General features: G+C 34.8%; 1 protein-coding gene across 21 annotated transcripts in view; it reads left to right on the top strand.

Moving 5' to 3' along the window:
• Window positions 1-19,842, top strand: part of sm (heterogeneous nuclear ribonucleoprotein L) — a 215,972-nt gene that overhangs the window by 71,549 nt on the left and 124,581 nt on the right. For all 21 annotated transcript variants that reach the window (XM_089470386.1, XM_089470385.1, XM_089470384.1 and 18 more), the window contains one exon: window positions 14,407-14,544. In XM_089470386.1, coding sequence (XP_089326512.1) covers window positions 14,407-14,544 — 138 coding nt within the window. The remainder of the gene's footprint in view (window positions 1-14,406; window positions 14,545-19,842) is intronic.

The raw sequence follows: 19,842 nt of genomic DNA, 5'->3' as shown, positions 1-19,842 counted from the left end.
TATTGAAATTATTAGTTGAAACAATTACGAAAAGTTAGTTAAAGCTTTTCTGCTTCACGTTTACTCTTCACATGATAAATAGACAAATTAAATAAATATTCAAAAAAATATATAAAGAAAAAAATAAACAACATATATATTTAAAAAAAAGATAAAATAAAAATAAAAATACAAAACATATATGTATAAATAGTTATATAAATAAATAAATACATAAAAAATAAAATTAAATTAAAATAAAAATATAAATAAAAATAAAAAGAAATAAAATAAAAATAAAAAAATAAAAATTTAAATTAAAAATAAATAATCAAGTAATTAAAACTAAATAAATAATAAAAAATAAAATAAATAATTATTTAAATAAATAAAAATATACAATTTTAGTAAATATAACATTTAAATAAATAAGTAAATTAAATAAATACATATTTATTTTGCTATATCACTAGCATCACAAGTTAAAGCAAACATCAAGAGGCAAATATTTATGTTGATTTGGCGCAACTTTATTTGAAATGAATCAGGTTTCTCCTTCAGTTAACATAAACTTAACTCGAATTCGTATATCAGGAATAAAGCAATTTATAGTCTAATGTAAAGAAGAAACATCAATATTTAAAATTCCATAAAAAGAAACAAATTTGATTTGCGGATTAACATATATTGCTTTTAGTTAAGATGTCTATATTGAGTAATTAATTACTAAATTTTATATCCAACTTGACTCTATAATATCTTCGCATTCTTTTTTTTTTGGGCTTTTATCAACTGCAGCAGCTGCTTGGCTTTTGCTGAGCAGGTTGCAGCTAGCGGAAGCGATTGCTGAATGAAGCGACGCTCACGTTTTTGAACTGATAAAGAGCTTAACTATGGCCCGATAGCAGACGATATATAAATGCTGTGTGCATATAGTATGCTTAAAACTGAATACTTGTGCGTTGGCCTCGTTTTCTTGTTTTATTTGTTATTATTGTTATTTGACGATTGCATTTGATGCAGCGAACCATGAAAATTGCGTCGAGCATTCCTTCGTTCATTCGTTTGCTTCATATGGCCAGATAAAAGATAAAAGATATACGCGTAGTATTTATTTTTGCAACGAAAATAACGATTGACAGTTCGTTCACACCAAATGCCAGCAGAAGCAAACAAAAATTTCACTGCTCTTCCACTTTTCCTCTCTTTCTCTTTTCTCTGTCTCTCTCGGGTTTTATCGTAAAATATTTAAATTGTGCCACGGCTCAATTTTGTTGTTATCAGTGGAACATTTCACAAGACCGGCTACAATAACAACAACTACAGCAACAATAACAACAATAACAACAATAACAACAACAACTGGGCTGCAAAACAAACACCTATGAAAACAATCTAAATATATACGTATGTTTGGATATATGTACATCTGCATGCATATGTTAAGTCTGTGGGCTATACAAAAGTCGGCTATAGAATACTCTCTGAGGTTTAGGCATTGGAGTGCTTAAGTAAATTTTATACGAGTTTATGGGAATGTGTGGCATCAGTGGAATGCACTTTAAGCATCAGAGGAATGCAATTCATTTTAGTTTTTTAGTGCCAAATTGTTGGGCAAATTGAGGGGAATAAATTGAAAAACAATTTAAAAATATATATAGCTAAAAAAGTTGAATTTATAAAAGAAATTTTCATAGAAATTTTTTAGGTTTTGTTTAATATATTTATAAATTCTGTAAAATGAGTTGGAGAGCTACAATTGAAGAATATCTAAACAAAAACAAGAAGAAGCATATTGTGAAAGCATTTTATGTTTTATATTTATAAATATTAATAATGAATAATAGAGTAAACCAAAGTTTTATCTAAATAAAGTAAAGAATAATTAGGAATATGCGTAGGTTTATATGTATGCATATGCAGCCCACATTCAAAGTTCAACCAACTTATCAGATTATATAGGCAACTGAAAGAAAACCCATTTAGCTTAGTCGTCTATAACTTTTCCTATCGTATCCGAAAGGAGAGTCTAAAATGTCGAAAGTATGTTTAAATATTGATAAAAACAAAAGGGCAAACGGGGAACAAGAAGCAGCTGAAAAATTGATGCAACAAGAACAACGACAACAAAAGCACAAAACGAAGTAAAGTAAAAATATAAAATGAACAAACAGAAACATGTGTTAATTTGCAAACTTTTGTTTTATTTTCTGCTGACAAACAAATATTAAATGCAGTTAAAAGAAGTACAGGTGTGTGCATGATTGTGCATGACTGTGTGTGTGTGTGCAAGAGTTCTGCTCCATATGATGATTAACACATTTAAAAGTTTCGGCTGTGGTTCGAATGCCACTGCACAGAGCGAGTTGTGGAGCTAATTTAGTAGTCGCAGAGTAAAGTAAATATTTGTTCGGCGTGGAGTTTTCCGGCTGGAAGAAGGCAGAGGCAGACTTCCTTGCACCTACTATGCCTCCACAGGGCGCCCTCACACACACATACATACGTTTCGCACTTTTCGGCTGCTGTTAAAATGGGTGTTGAGAGATGAAAGTGGAAGGGGCAGGGGGAAGGGCAAGGCGGCGAGGGGCATTCAGGCGTCGGGCATTGTTTGCATAGTCGTTCGCTGCGTCCATCGTCGCAGGTGGTGTTGATTATTATGGGTCTATGCCGGAGCCACAAAACCACTTTTGGCCGTGTGGCTAAATGTAATTTTTTATGGCGCAGCAATTGCTTTTGTTATAAATTTTCCACGCAGCGCCAACATGAAGTACTTTTCATTTGCTTGCTCAGCAGATTTTCCAAGGAAAATGTGTGTGCGCCGTCTTTATGGCTGCGCACGCTGGCAAGATTGTGCACGTATGCGTGTATGTGTGCATCTGTGTGTGCGTACAGTTTAGTGGTTGTTTAAGTTGCCAAGTGGGCAATGCAAATGATCAACTTCAACAAAATATAGCAGGCAGTCGCATTAAATGAAGATTTTTGAAGACTTTGCTTAAGGTTTACGAGACAGCAATGGATTATAAAGGTATTACAGGAATGCATACTGTAACGCAGAAAATGTTTTGAACGTCTTGTGAAAGATTTATTTGATAAGCAAAGAAATCTGGCAAAACCATTTCACTAAGTCTATAATTGAGAGTTGAATTTGCTTTGCCTGTGCAGTTTTTCAAGAGTTTCCATTAACGAATCATTTAGCTACATCAAAATTGTTGCTTATTTGATCGAACTGTAGCCTTAAAAGATATTTATATATGTATTTACTTGTATATATATATATATATAAATTTATAAATGTGTATAGAAGTTGGCAGAGAGCCTAGAGACCATAAGCGGCTAAAAATGTATTTTTAGAGGTTGATGTGGATGAGGAATATGTAGGAATTGACTGGTTATAAATAGTCTTAAATATGTAGATAAACAGATAAGGGCTTTGGAATTGAACGGGAAATGAAACACAAGTTTCAATATGATTAAAAATTATAAATAAAAAAAGAGATGAAATAATGAAAATAAAATATGAAAAGTATATATTCTATATTATATAAGAGATAAGATAGGATTTTGAAATGTAAAATATAAAATATAAACTATAAACTATAAACTAAAAAAAAATATAAAATATAATATAAATATAAAAATACAAAATGTAAAAAATTAAATTAAGTAAATGTGAAATGTAACACATAAAATTATTAGAGATTAGGTAATTTAAATAAAAATAAATAAAAAAAAAACATTAAATATATAAACTATATATTACTATGAGTAAAAAAATATATATTAAATACTAAAAACTATCAAAATATACAGTATAAGATCAACCATATATCAAAGCAGATTAAACATATACATGTCCCTTTAAATTAATTTAATACAAGCTTATGTCTTTCAACTTGACAATGATATCTGAAGATCTTGTGATTCCAAATAGGTATATCTTATAGATAAGTGATATATTGAAGACATCGTTTTTTTTCTTGCACATATTTCTATTGTGTCATCTATTGTATATTTCAAAAGCATATTCGTAAAGGCGCCGACACGTGCCAAAGATTTATATAAGACACTTCAACATGATCCGTTATGCCCAATTTCTGTCAGACCGCAAAAATATGTTTCGAAACAAATTTCTTGAGGTAGCTTCAAGTACGTACGTATAATTCATTTATTTCTTTCAGTTTTCAGTTTTTAGTTTTATTTTATATTTTTGCTCAAATATTTATTCCAATTGTCAACAAAATAGAGCGAATATTTTTGAGGCATTGACGTAGAAATGCTAAAAAAAGAAACTGAAAGTAAAAGAAAATTCATCTTGTAGCTGAAAACACCTTGAGTTCAACAGCAGCCACAACAATAACAACAACAACCACCACAGTGACAACATTTGCAACAACAAACAAAGAGAAAACAAGTCTCAGCAAAAATTTCTGATCGAGGGAGAGAGGTCAGGTGTGTCAGCCTCTGTTTGGCTGCTGCTTTCCCACACATGACAGTCAAACAGATTGTGTGAAAATCTGTCAGATTAGCTGCATTTCCACTTTTCCACAACAATTTTCCAACACACTCGGCAATAAATAATGTTGTTTTTTTTCGAGTATTTTAATTGGATTTAATTTTAATGATATGTTAGGCCCAATAACTAAGTCAATTTGATAATTCAGGCAGCAGCTACTTTCATATTAAATCAATATGCTCAAACACATACACACACACATGCACCCACACACTCACAGTTTTATGCTCATTTAAAAGCATTTTCCATAAATAAAAATTGTGAAAATCATAAAGCAAAACCAACAGACGAATTAGTAAAGATTTTTTTTTTTTTTTGTTCACATGAAACGCGGGCGCGTAAATTACGCGCAAAGCCAAAAGTCAAGAAGAAGAGATGCGTGTATATACATACACATATGTATGTATGTATGTCAGTATGTATTTATATGTACGTACGCAAAATGAAAATTGTTTTATGTTGCGACAGAGTTTTCCACATAAATTACATGAGCAGACAGATACCCAGACAGAGACAGAGCTAGACTGAGGAAAAGGGATAGAGTAAGGGATAAAGACTGTTGTCATAAGTGATCAACGCTTGCTTTGCCGCTGGCTCTGTCTATATAGAGACAACGCTCTCATATGAGGTCTGTCTGCTGCTTCTTCGGCTGCTGCCGCTGCTGCTGGGCACGTCAAGAAACTGACATCAAAATGACGAAAACGCAAATCAACAGCAAACAGCAAACAACAAATAGAACAAAAACAACAAAAACTAGAAAATAGTGTACAACGTAAAGCAAAGAAGATTTTTTGTTGAAAAGATGGATGGATTTATGGTCAGGGCATGGCTCGGTTGCTGGGTGGGTGGTTGGGCTTGTCTGCGGCATGGCGAGACCATAAATACATAAATATATATATACACTTAAAAAGGTCTTCCTCTTCCCCATCTATATGTATGCAGCATGTAAAAACATTTTTCTTGATTTCGTGTGTCGTTTTTTTTTCTGTGGTCTCCCGCCTGCGGTCAAGGGGTTAAGTTATGCCCTGTAATTGAGTGACCTTTTTGGCAAAAGGGTCTCGTCTGGCTTTGTTTATATTAATGAGCCGAACGGCTAGAGAGGGGCTGCCAGATGGGCGGCTTGCTTTAACAATATCTCTTATCTTTGATTATAAATATCTGTTGTTATTCTTTTTCCTCTTTTTTTCGGGTTTAGTTTAGTTTTATTTTCTTGTCATTTTCACATGTGCTGCTGGAAAAACATTTAATTGTCTTGTAGCTTTTTTTTTTTTTTTTTTTTTTTATATATATTTAACTTATATTTTTATTGTTTTAAAAGTATTTGGAATAGAATTAAATTTACTGCAATTTTAGTAAAATTCACTTTGCTTAAAGTTGAGTTGTATTTGGTTCAATAATTCTTTGGTAGCTTTGAAAAATTTAGACTCTATTTTCTCTATTATCGCTTGCTCTATTCTTTTACTCTAACTCTTAAAGAACTTTTTCCATTCGAACTTTCATTTTTAAAGCCCGAATTCAAGATTTTCACATGTAATCACTTTGATATCATTCTCTCCTCCCCACTCTCTTGCTCTTCACTGTAAATCCCTCTACTTGGAATTGTGTTCATTCTTCATTTGGCACAACTCGCGTAAACCTCTTCATCAATAGACGGCGGATTAACCCGTCACATAAATCCCAATTGCGGCTCGCCCCGAGACAATCTAAAGCTCTGCACGCCTTTTGCTCGTAAGAAAAAGTGTCGGCAATCTGTGAACTCTAATTGAAAATCATTGAAAAGCCAAACACAAACAACACACACACACACACACACACACATACACACGTAAGCACACACACATACACACACACCAGCGAAAATCTATTGATGCCAGACAGCTGAAGAGTAGATAGTGAGATGGAGACAAAACAACTACGACACGAGCAAATAAAAAAAAAAATAGTACAAAAAAAAAAAAAAATCAAACGTTGAACTAATGACAATTTTCAATGCTTCACGCGTTGCTGTGGGGTAACGTAACCACGCCGCCCTCTGCAACGCCCCCATGCTGTGACTAATGAGCATTGCCGACTTAGATAAGAAATGAAACGGCCGGAACAGAACGCTGCTAGCTAGGCTGGTTGGTAGCAGGGCGAGGGTGTAGGAGGCGTGGCAGTTGTTACCAAGTAGCACCAAAAAGATTTGTGCCAAATGGCGGGCAGCAAAAAAATGAGGGAAGAAAGAGATAGAAACTAAAAGAAATACACATACAAAGGCAAAGACACTACAGAACATGAAAGAAAATTGATATAGAAGTTTTCACTTGAGACTAGAAATCTTGTTAGTGAAACTCTTCATGGTGATATTTTTAAGAAAGTTCTGTCATCGGTGAATATGAGAATCTTGTTGATAATATTAATATTTTTATGTGGAAGGATGAAAGGCGTAAATGCTAAGATTATTTATTCCGACTCTCTAAACAAAAAGTTGTTGAATAATAAATATTATCCCAACAAGGATATAAGACAATTTTGTATTAATGTAAACTATAATTACTGCTTAACGAATGTAAAATTTAGTTTGGATGAACATATCCAGGCCCGGACTAATCCTCAATGGGGCCCTAGGCTATCATCAATTTGAAGCCCCTTTACGTTCGTTCCCTTCATTTTTCGACTCTTTCATTTCTTTGCGTCACCTAAAATCGAGGGCCCCAGGCAACTGCCTATTATACCTACATATCAATGTAAAAAACATTCTTTAATTTTCATATAAGCTTTTTTATATTACTATATTTTCTATATATATTGAATATATAAAATATATAGAACATTTGCAACTTTATCTTAAAGTATTTAAAGTAAATGTTATATTCATAAAGCAGTTTTATGCAATATAGTGTGATGCAAAATATTTTTTTATAGTATATCATAAACACGAGCTTTATGTTGGGTATATGTAGATAGCAACTACTATCAAAGCTTAGTGATTCCAATGGCAAATGATACGAAATAAACGATGCGCCTAATTGCAGTTCAAGTTCTGCTGTAATTCGCAGCTACAATTTTCAATTGAGACTTCAGAAATGGCATGACACGATGCTGCGCGGTAATATATATACTTAAAGTGTTCGCATAGGGGAATTTCAACTAGAAATATATGGCTGTACTATATAATCTTTACTACATTCAATTATGCACTGCACTTTGCGTGACCGAAATATATCTAAACCTAAATAAATGGGTAATATGTGTGATATGTGGTATACTGATAGATTGATATATATCTACATGGCATAGATATATAGTCTAGTATAGTGTATACTATATACAATATATGTATATATTTCGTGATATTGTACTTATGTCATTGATGAGGCCGCGGGCCAATTTGCTCTGACGTGTTTTTGCTGCTGCTATTGGTCAAATACAGGCATCTATACACACACACACAATCACACACAGACTTCAACAGTTTGCACAAGTGAATGAGCCGCGATGAGCAATGGCAATAGAATGCCAAAAAAATACGAAAATGTTTTTGAACTCTAAATAGATATTGTTTAAAGGTTTGCTGTTATTTCTATTTGTTCAGATCTCTTTTGCCCTGCTCTCTATAAGTGATTGATTGAGACAGCATATTGTAGCCTTTGCTGATGCCTCTATGACTTACATACATACATTGTTTCATTATCTTGTAAGAATTCGGGCATTGTATCTCGCTCGCTCTCTTTTTTCTCTCTTTTGCTCTGCATGTGTGTGTGTGTGTGTGTGTTTGCTGGCCTGCTGCCACTTGACTTGAACTTTTTGATGTTTTTACTTGGGCACAAAATGCAAAGACTTGGCCAAATACAGTTGCCCAACAACAACAACAACAACAACAACAGCAGCAACATATGTACAAAAAAACTCTCGAGTCCAACCAGGCGCTCTTGTCGCTCACTCAACTGCAGCATTTAATTTCATTGTTGTTGTTGCTGCTGCTGGTTGTTGTTGTTGTTTTTGTAGCGGCTGCTGTGTTTTAATTAAATTTCGCAATGCAAACGTTGAAGAAAACATTTTGTAAATTGCATTTCATGTGCAATTCTCGTTCGACATTTGCCGGCCTCGTCTCGCGGGCTCTTGCAGAGTGTGATGGCCTGAGGCGTGGCGTGGCGGGGTGGGGTGGTCTGTTGCATGCAGCGTCTGTTGGCAAAATACAGTGCAACTAATTGCGAGTAACAAATGCCGCCTCGTGTGTCGCTGTCGCTGTCGCCGTCGGCGCACGCAGCTCTAGCCAAAAAAAAAAAAAAAAGAAAAACCTAACGAAAAAGAAAAAAAAAAACATTATTTGCATTCGTAAATATGTTGCATTTGTGGGCCGACGTTGAAGGGCAGCAGCATGTGCCTAGCATGCGGCTAGGGCCGCATTAGCGTCACTCAGTCAGTCAGTCACTCTGTCAGTCAATCATTCAGTCACTCAGTCATTTATTGAGACAGTCGTCAGCAGCCGTCCCTTGGCAGCCTGGCCGCAGTAGAGCTCACTTTGCTTTTGCCGCACGCCCTAATGAGCTGCGATTTTTAATGCAACTTTTGTTTATGGCTAGAAAGTTGAAAGCAAATTGAATTTAGAGGGTTTTTAAAGTTTGAAAATAATTGCTTTCTTACACATATACTATACTAAAGAAGACATTTCATTTTTATAATATATAATATAATTGTTCTTAACATTTTTAGTTAATTAAATTACATTAAATTAGTGAAAAACTTCTCTTTTGAAGCAAAAATTAGATTTGATTTTTTATGATGGACTTAAATATTACAATTTTTTGTTTGTCAAGAAAAAATTTGAGTTTTCTTGAGATATGAATTTATATATTTATAACTTTTAGTTTTCAAATATTGAAAATAATTTATAATTATTGATAATAAAAATATTGATAAAAGAAAACTTATTGACCATTTAATTTGACAATTTACGTTTCAATGCAATACTTTAATGATGATTATTGAGTTCCTAGGAATGTCTGAAGCTTAATCTAGCTAAAATTTTTATTTTATTTTGAATTTCTAAATTTTTTACTTGAGATTATATTTAATTTATGTTGTAAAATTCAGATTAGAATTTTTTATCCGTTTGTTTTTTTTTTTGCCCAAATTTTATTTCATTAATAATTTGATAAGCAGAATAGCGATCTGAAAGAAACCGAGCTAAAGGAAAATAAACTTTCTCAACATAAAATAATGCTGTCTTCTAATTCTTAGTACTCCCTGCTATTACTCCCTATAATTTCACCTACATAATACTACTACTACTACTACTAATACTACTACTCTAATATTTCAGGCTTATTTTCTTACACCTGCTTATTTAATATGAATTTTTTATTTTTTTCTCTCGACCAATCATCAAATATCTTTTCTCACATTTCTCTCTCGGCAAGTCTTCAACAATTATCAACTGAACTACAAATCAGGAGACTATGGATCTGCATAGACTCAAGTCGATTTGATGAATGTCAATTCATCAGTCGGCACTGACAGAATGATAGATTGACTCTCTGGCCATATATCTTTAGCTATTTATATTGCCACGAATCTTTATCTGAGATTTCGCAACTTGCAACTCGACGCAGCTTTTTTATTTCATTTATTTATTTTTTTTATTTTTTTTTTTGCTGTGTGAAATTTCTTGGCAAAGCATTTTGTAAATGTATCTGTATCTGTATCTTTAGCCCGTCGCTTGTATCTGTATCTTTTGGTTGTGTCGCCGCACTTTTCTTGTTTTATTTCATTTTTATTTTTTGTTGCTGACCATTTGATCAACTGTGAGTGCAAATCTTTTTTAGCTCGATGCAAAACTTATTTGTGATTTGCTTGCCGCAACGATGGGCGCTGACGCGTCTATCTGTCTGTCCGTCTATCCGTCCGGTCTGTCGGTATAGTCCCTAGCGAATAGTTCGTGGGTAATTCATCTTCATTTCGTTGCGGTTCGAGTTGAAATGCGCCGTGGTATGCAGCCGCACGGCTATTTTCAAATCGTTCGCGCCGTTGTGCCAGAAATGTTTCAAATGCTTTTTCTGAAAGAAAGAAAAAGCAAATCGAAACTAAACTAAAATACGAATAGAACTATTCGTTTCACAAGAGAGACGGAGAGAGAGAGAGAGAGAGTGGAGGAAAAAACAAAATAAATTAAAATTTGAAATCATTTTCCACTTATTTTTTTTCTGTTACTAGGTTGCCATGCACTTAAGCCTAAACCCGGCCAGGCATACATCCATCAATCATTTCACTTACAGCCTCCACTTTGTGATGCTCTGCTTTTTTTGTCTCTCCCTCTCTCACTCTCTCTCTCCCTCTCTCTCTGGTTTGGTTTTTGTTGTTGTAATTTAATCAACAGTTTCCAGTGTCGTCGGCTCTTCCTTGCGGGTGGGCGTTGAATATATGATCTTTATTATTATTAAAGGCAAATTTGACAGAAAACAAATGTTTTTGTAGTCTCTCTCTCTCGCCTTGAGGTTTTCCTCGCATACAAATTGTGCGTCAAAGCTGTTGAGATATTTCGTCGTCGTCGTCGCCGTTGTCTCCTGTTATTTTTTTCGTTTCCTCATTCGTTTTCTTCTTTGGTTGGTGTTTTTGATTGAAAACCCTCACAAGCTGCTAGGCTGCTTGTTGGATTATGTTACAAGGTAAATACACAATTTTGTCGGCACTTGAGGCCACTGTGGGAAAAGGCAATAGATAATGTGTGGAAATATTGAGAATTGCTAATGATAGTTCGTTCTGCTGTGCGGCACATGATAAACTCTTTGTACTTCAGATATTTGAAGGGGTTTCGCCTTAAGACTGATGTTGTTAACCCTGTGAGATCAGTGGAAAACTTGAAACTTGAGAAAGTCCTGGGGAAACGACAACTGCAACTGCATCCAAATTTATAGCAAAACTCAAGCAAGGAACTTATCCAAATACTTTCGCACCTTCTCATTATATATGTATATATAGAGCTGTCATAGCTGTCACGATGTCAATCACTTAAGCAATTTATAGCCAGCTCGTGACCTTAAGATAGCCTGCCCCCACCTGCAGAGTGTCAATTGTCGCTCGTCAACCCTTTGGGTGCTATGTATGCGTCACTGCTGCAGCCAACAGGCAACAGCGATCCATTAACCTAATTGTAAAACCCGGCTAAAAACGAGAGAAAAAAACACAAAACAAAAACAAAGCTCAAGTCAGAGATACTTAACTGCGGCAGATAAAAATAAAATGAGGAAAGGGTTAAGTGTGAGCGACTCGAGTTGTGGCGGGAATGTTGTGAAAAATGCAGCAAATTAAATTATATATATAATAAAACCGTAAACAGAGAAAAGACACGTGAAAGTGCGGCAGCAAAATTCGCAACAACAGCAGCAGTCGCAGCCGCAGCCGCAGTAGCAGCAAAATGGTGTGGGAAAGTTAATCATGGCAAACGCTAATTAGTTAATGAATTGCAGCTCAAGGAGACAGACACACACAGCGAAAGTTATGCAAGAATTGCAAAAGAGAAATGAAGTCAATTAGAGTGAAGACACAGAGAAAGAGAGAGAGAGAGAGAGCTATGATAAGAGTAATATAGAAAGATATATAGAGGGAGGAAGTGAGAGATGTAGGATTCCGAGAGAGGGAGAGAGAGAGAGAGAGAGAGAGAGAGAGAGAGAGAGAGAGAGAGAGAGAGAGAGAAAGAGAGAGCGTGCAAGATATGGTTATCAGGGGGAAATAAGGAGAGGGAGAGAAATCAGATACAAAGACAGAGAGAGATAGAAAGGGAGGGATAGCAACAAGAAATTCAGAGATGATAATAAATATGAAATGAATATAGACTTATTAAAGAGTTATTATTTATTATATATGACATCAGATTTCACTATTTTAAAATCCTATATTTTTCAAACATTTCTCAACCCTTTAATATAATTTGTACATTTTCCTTCAATGATATTTTGACTAAAGCTTTTTTGGCTTAAAATTTTAAATGTGTCTTTTGAAAGACTAAAAAGAAGTTAGTTATTAATAGTCTGATGCATATATAAATTTATAGACCAAGTCCGTCTCCAATTAATAGTAAATGGGATATGTTCAAGATCGAATGAGCTTTCCTTCATTTGTCATGCAAATATTTGTGCATTACATTTTTTGTAATTTTTCTTAAATTTCCACCTTGAACAGCTACAGAGTATCACTGAGTATATCATATTTCACTTAACAAAATAAATGAATATTATCTTTAAATTACAGAATATACATAGCTATTAGTAATTCTAAAAGCATTGACATACTTGCAAAAATATGTATCAGATCTCTATCATACACAATACTTAACTGTGCTAATATATAATATTTTATTATGGATCAGGTTCTTTGTAGTGCCGTTCCATTTAAAATTTTCTCTAATCTTCTCTTCACACATAAAAATATGGCATTCTACATTTATTTCTTATCTCTCTTCCATATACAAATTTTTCTCTGATTGTAACTCGTTTATTGTACACAATACACAAGTTCAGATACTGATTAATAGTTATAGAGTATGCAAATATTCCAAATATACATGTTTCGATGCGTTATCATCATTTCCTGGCATATGACCTACTTAATTAGCGCAAATATCGGCGCATGTCTGGCATTTTGATGTCAAGTCTATGAGGCTAAAGCCAACTCCTGGCTGCTCCCCGCCCGCTAGCACCCACCTGTCTGTAATGTGCTGCCTCTCTCTCTCTCTCTCTCTCTCTCTCTCTCTCTCTCTGTCTTTCTCGTCATGCATGTGCAACAATATTTTTCTCACCTGAATGTGTGACGCCTTACCTGCCCCTCCGCAATCATCCGCTTGGCCTATCATGAGCGTTGATTGACATTTGAACGTGACATGAACATGTTTTACCTAAATTCCGCAATTATTTATAGAGCCCCTCGAAACAAATTATGCTAAGAGAATTTACCTACTTTTGTTGTTGTATTTTCTTTGTATTTGTTTTATTTTTTTAAGTATTTTGTTGACAGCGTCAATTATCGTGAAAACGTATGCAAAAAATATGAAGAAAACTTTGTATTATTTTGACTTGAATTTTTTTTTTTCGCATTAAACGAACGTCATTAGAGCCAGGAAAAACGAGAAACTGAAAAATCAATTGCATTTTTGGGCTATTGGAAACGGTTGTGCACAACAATTTGACAGGCAGTTTGACATGTGGTCTGCCAGCTAATGGGCAAAGACTTTTAGTTAGTGCATTGATTTTTTAGCTATACAAACACAGAGAGAAAGAGAGCGGTGAAAAGGAAGAGGAGAGATACAGAAAGAAATGTATATTATGTTTAGCCAAAAATTTCAGCTTGTGAAAATATTTTCTTCTTTCAATCTCGAATGCTTCGATTTAGAATTCATTTAAAACAAACATTTTCAAACGTAAAATTTCGAATTTTTCACTAGATTTGCGACTTGCATTTCTTTGCATATATAGAGCTTTTTATACTCAATTATCAAGTATATAAAATCTAGAGATGGTGTCCTGTATACTGTGGTAAATAATACATTGAACAAATGAAGCGCTGTGAAATTTCTAACTAATTAAAAAATCATTTGTAGTGCTCGCGCCTATGTGGAACAGTTGAAAATTATTGGGAACAAATTGTATGAAATTATAAATAAGAATAATTTTGATAGTACGCTATTAAAGTCCTCGGTGTTTTTTGTTTTGGGTATCTTGCTGACTAGAGAATTCATAGAGCATAATACATTAATTTAGCTGCATCTTTGTGTTAGTTTCTTTTAAAATTTTGTAACTGTCCAAAATGATTTGTGTAAAGTAAAAATGTAAATGTAAAAATATGTAAATGTCTTTTTATTTAACAACTATAAACAAAAATACACCTGACAAATACGTTGATATCTGACTATATAAAAATATATATATTACTCTTTACAGTCCACACAAAATCAGAGTCAGCAGCAAGCACTACTGAACAAGTCAAACGACGACCTAAGGAGAAAGCGTCCTGAGACTACACGGCCAAATCACATTCTACTCTTCACTATCATAAATCCTTTCTATCCCATCACAGTTGTAAGTACACACCAAAATTATTATATACATATATAAAGATAACCATATATGTATATATATATATAGCTATATAGTTAGATAGATATACATATAGATGGATGTACATAAATTTTACTTTCATCCAATGAACTTCTTTCGCCTGCTTGTTATCATCTTTATTGTTGTTGCTTATTTTTGGCCAGAGCCTTAAATCGCACGATATTTTATATGCCCTGTAATCGAGTGTGCGACGTGAGAGTCTATATTAAATTGAAGGGGATTTAGTTGAAGTATATATCGGAAAATGCTGACCAAGCTTGGGGTTTAAGGGGTTTTATAACCGTGATACATATGCATACATATTTATATTGAGTATAAAAATCTGATATTAAATGGAAATGTAAATTATAGTAAATTATGTTTTGTCATATTATATATTTGATTTTTTTTTTTAATTTTAATATTTTTAATTTTTAATTATATTTAATTTTATTTATATATCTTTATTCGAATTTCATTATTTTTAATTTTTATTTTATTTATATATATTTTCTTAATTTTTTTTTATTTTTTACTTATTTAATTTATTATTTATTTATTTTATTTAATTTTCTTGTGATATTTTGTTTGTAATGTTTTATTTAAACAAAATTTGTTTGCTTATTGTGTTTTTATTTTAATTTATTATATTACATTATTATTCATTTATTTAATATGCAGGGTGTTTTCAAGTCGCCTATTCTTTATATATATATTTTTTAAGCTACTTTGTAGTAAAGTTTTTTGGCAAGGCGATGAAAATACCTAAATCCATGGCAATTTGTTGTGAGTGGCTGCAAAAACTTGTCACACACTTGAGCAGAGCTCAACAAGAAGCATATATATATATAAGTATACATAGATGGTATAAATATATACATATGTGTGTATGGTTATGTGTATGTGGATGTGGCTTGTGGTGTGACAACAGTTATTTGCCACACTGTTGCCTCACTGCGTGTGCTGTGTGTTAGCTGAGTGTTGGCAGCTGAAAGGCGGCGGTTCGGTTTGCTGTTAGTTTTTCTAGAGGATTTTCATTGGTGTCTTTTGTGGAGCACTTGATGTTGCTTGCTTAGTGGCTTTTGTGGCCAGATATGCTGTATATATATACATATATATACGTATATATATGTGTTACTTTTTAGCCATAACACTGGACACAAAATGTGTGACATATTAAAGCGCCAACAAATATGGCTCAAACACTCACAGATTTTGTTTGTGTGTGTGTTTAGCTGAGTGTTTAGCCAGAGTGCATTGTTAGACGTGCAACAACCTACAGCAGCAGCAGCAGCAGCAACAGCAGCCCAGTTGCACCAACAATATCAACAGCAATTACAAAAAAACAATGCAACAAAAGTGCATAAAAAATGCATGAAGAACTCAAGTGTTTGCCGTGCTGCAACACAGTTACAGATGCAAAAACAAATACTGCTGCAGATACATTTAAGAAATGTTAGAAGAGAGTCATCTTCGAAACGAATTTGAAATGCCCTGTAAATGCAGTTAGAATATAATAATAAATTAATGTAATGATATAAAATTAATTATATCATTTTGTACATAATTTGTATAGGTTTCTAATAATTATAAGTGACTAAAAATTGCTTTAAATGTGCAATTATATAAGATAAAATGCATTCAAATGTAGCTCTATATTTTATATAGGGTATACGCATGCTTACACAATATTTAGGCCGTTAAACAAAGATGAACCAGGAAGTTAGTATATATATATATATATATATATATATATTTTTTTTTTGTATTTCTAAAGATATCATAAATACGTCACTTTTGATACTCCGACACGCTTTGACCATTATGCCAGTTTACAGGGTATATATGCTACGCACACATGTGTTTTGGCCCGCACTGACACAGTTTATTGTCTTTTTTAGCAAAGGCAAAACATTTGGCGGCACAACACAAACAACAACAGCAGCAGCAGCAGAAAAAAAAGAAACTAACATCAACAACAAATGCGGAAATGTTTTTTTTTTTCGCTCAGTGTATGTGTGTACGTGTGTGAGCTTGGCAATTGTATTTTCCAACACTTGAGCCGAGCGTAGTGGCACATAAAATCCTGTGAAGTGGAAAACATGCAGCATAAAAGCGCTGAAAAACTGTAAAACTGCAAATTATTTGTGCCAGTCGTCAGTTGTGAACCTACATGTATATATGTGTATACATATGTGCATGTATATATGTGTGTATGTGGTACACATGTGGTTATACAGCGAGGGATATTGCTGGGGATATAGAGCACTACTGGCTGGCTACAGTTGGGCCAGACATGTTATTTCGCATGCAACAAAAGCAAGAGCTCTGTCGCAGCTTTACCAAATTTACCCCCTGCCACGCCCTCTCGCCCTGATTCAACTGACTGACTGACTTTTAGCCGGGCGCTATTTTGGTCCTTACAGATTTTGATGTTGCTGTCATTGCTGTTGCCGTTGTTGTTGTTGCCGTTAAGTCCGACTCGCAGGATTTATATACGCCTAGCTTCTTTTTCTGTTTTTTTTTTCTCAATGCAACTTCTGCTCCTGCTGTCCCGTATACTGCTGTCTGGCATAAATCTTTTGTTGATTTAAGTCATCGCCGTGGGATTCGGAGAGCTGCTGGCTGACTGGCTGGATAGCTGGCTGGGATGGCTGGCTGGCTTGTAGAGCTGTCTTCCCGTCGGGGCCTATCCTTTATATGCACTCCAGCTGCGAGTGTTTGTCATGGAATTAAGCAATTCCTTTTTCGTCTTTATGGCACAAATTAAAAGGCTTTCTGCAGCTGAAGTCAACTTCACGCCCCCACTCAACCAAATTTTTATGCATATCTCACTCTCTCTTTCTCTCTCTCCCTCCTTCCCTTTTCGTATGCATTTCGCAGTGTTGTAATGTTGTCCCAGTGCAAATGAAGATTAAGTGCACATTATGCTTTATGACTGATAAGCGGAAAGTACAAGGAATACATATATATATATATATCTTATACGAGCTGAACGTGTGCAGGAGGTGAAGCATCAATAAATATATGTGCCAAAAAAAAAGTGCATCAACATGTTTACGACTTGAGTAATTGTTAATGAAATGATAGGGGCGTCATTATTCGAGTAGTTTCTCCCAGAGCAAAATATATGTTTAGTGTGTGCTTAATAGCAACTCATTTTCACTTTTTATTAGGAGCACGTTTCAATAGCAACAGATCGCTATAAATTTTATCATCTATATATCACGAGTTTTAGCCGAGTACAAATCAGTGAGTGAGATGCACTTCATAGTTCAATCAAAGTACAACAAAAACCAACAAAGTTAAACCAATTTGTTGGCCTCTTAGCCAAGTTACGTTAGTTAGTTATTTGGCTGGATCGATTTAAATTAAAAATTTCAAGTATTTGCCCAGCCTAAACAATGTGCGAAACCACTTTAAAATTAATACCCTTAATGTGATTGAAGTTTTTCGTATATGTTTTCGTTTTTGTTTCTGTTTTCTTTGCACAATTTCAAATTGAGACATTTCCGAATTCTAAAGAACTTTCGAAAACTTGCAAAGTAGGCAGGAAGTTTGAGCATCGTAGACTGACTTAGCCGAACTAATCGCAAGCTAAACGACCCCTAATAGCAGCCTCAACTTTTGTCAACAATGTAGACAGACACACACACTCGCGCACGCACACCAAAAAAAAAAAAAAAAAAAAAGAAAGGACACTTAGTGTACTATGAGCTAAACTTTTGCCATTGCAATGCTTCAGTCATTTCCGCAGCTTTGTTATAGATGGAGTGAATGAGAAAGGGAGCAGGAGTCGGGACCAGAGAATAGATGGTAGGAATTTTAAGAGCTTATCAGGGAATAAAACGACAACTGTGTGGGCGCTACGCAACGCAAGGGAAGACGACGAGAAGCACGAGAAGTAGAAGAAGGAGGAGGCTGGTTCGCAGATAAGATTAAAAACTTTTTAATAAGACGACACTAAAAGCATCAAACGGAAAATTTTTGCTGCATATGTGGAAAAGTGCAGGCCAAAGTTTTCAAGCTGGCAAGAGCACGACTTGAACTTTAAGCTGATCTCAGAACAACTGAAGACAATCATGATGATGTAGATGATGTGGATGATGACGATGACTATGTGTAAGAAGAAGCTGTATAGAATGCAATAAAAGTATTAGCAGCATGCGCAACAATGTTCAATCAAATATTAAGCGAGCTCCATGCGCCACAGCTGCCACAATACGTTGCAGATGTATGGCTGGCAGACGGTCTTTCGCTTTGAGCTCAGCATATGTAAAACCCTCTTTCGAATGGCTTATCAGGGCGCTGTGCTCGACTTTGTTGGCCGAAAGGCAGTCAGCCAGCCAGTCAGCCAGGCCAGGCAGGCAGGCAGTCAGCCATAAGCCAAAAGACTGCCTGACTCTGGCTGCTGTGACTGCTGCTGCACAATTTTCAATATGTGACACATGACTGGAAAGGCAGCTGCAGCAGCAGAAGCAGCGGCATCCACAACGGCAGTTGCAGCTGAGAAATGTAAAGGTTTTTCCGTTGGGGATGCACGACTAGTTGATATAAATATAGAAAATTGAATATAGAAAATGTTGAAGTTTCAGAGATATGAATTATTTTTATAGGATGAATTAAAATGGAGCTAGATATATGTGTATAATTTTTTATTCAGCAGGGTACAATTTATCGAGACTCGACTGTATAATATAAAAGTTATTTGCTCTGGTTTTTTTTATTTTCCTAATCTTAACCTGAATTATAAATTTACTATTATTTTATAATTATATAGGCTAACCACAGATAAGATCTGCATATATAATTCATGTATAGATTTATCCTTTATTTCAATGAAAACTGTAGCCATAGTAAAGATGCATTCACAGCTTAAATCGACTTGTCTGCCTGTTCAGGCATTTATATAATTTCTTGCCTTAATTTTGTCTTCCGCTGCCTGCACGAATAGAGAACGCCCCTACTACACCCATTTTAAAAGCATATACTAAAAAGAAAGCGAACGCAGGACATGCGTTGACGTCTAAAGCCAAAGCCAAAGCCATAGGACATAGACCATAGAGCATAAGCCCCTAGTAGACCAAAGGCAGGTCCTTTGGCTTGGCAGCAGCAGCAGCAGCCGCCTCCGTTGCCATCGCCTAGTGAAAAAGTGCGATGGCTGCTTTGCATATGGCGGCAGCAACGGCAGCTAAAAGCGTAGCCAACTGCAGTTTTCAATAATGCAAGTTTGAAGACTGCGCCAGGCTCCGACCCGCTCAAGCCCCAAGCCCCAAGTTT

This window comes from Drosophila arizonae, chromosome 5 (genome assembly GCF_054131065.1).
Source record: "Drosophila arizonae isolate 15081-1271.41 chromosome 5, UAZ_ARI_1.0, whole genome shotgun sequence".
In the NCBI taxonomy this organism is placed as follows: domain Eukaryota; kingdom Metazoa; phylum Arthropoda; class Insecta; order Diptera; family Drosophilidae; genus Drosophila; species Drosophila arizonae.
Note: the sequence above shows the minus strand (reverse complement) of the source record. Positions and strands in the feature narration are given on the sequence as shown.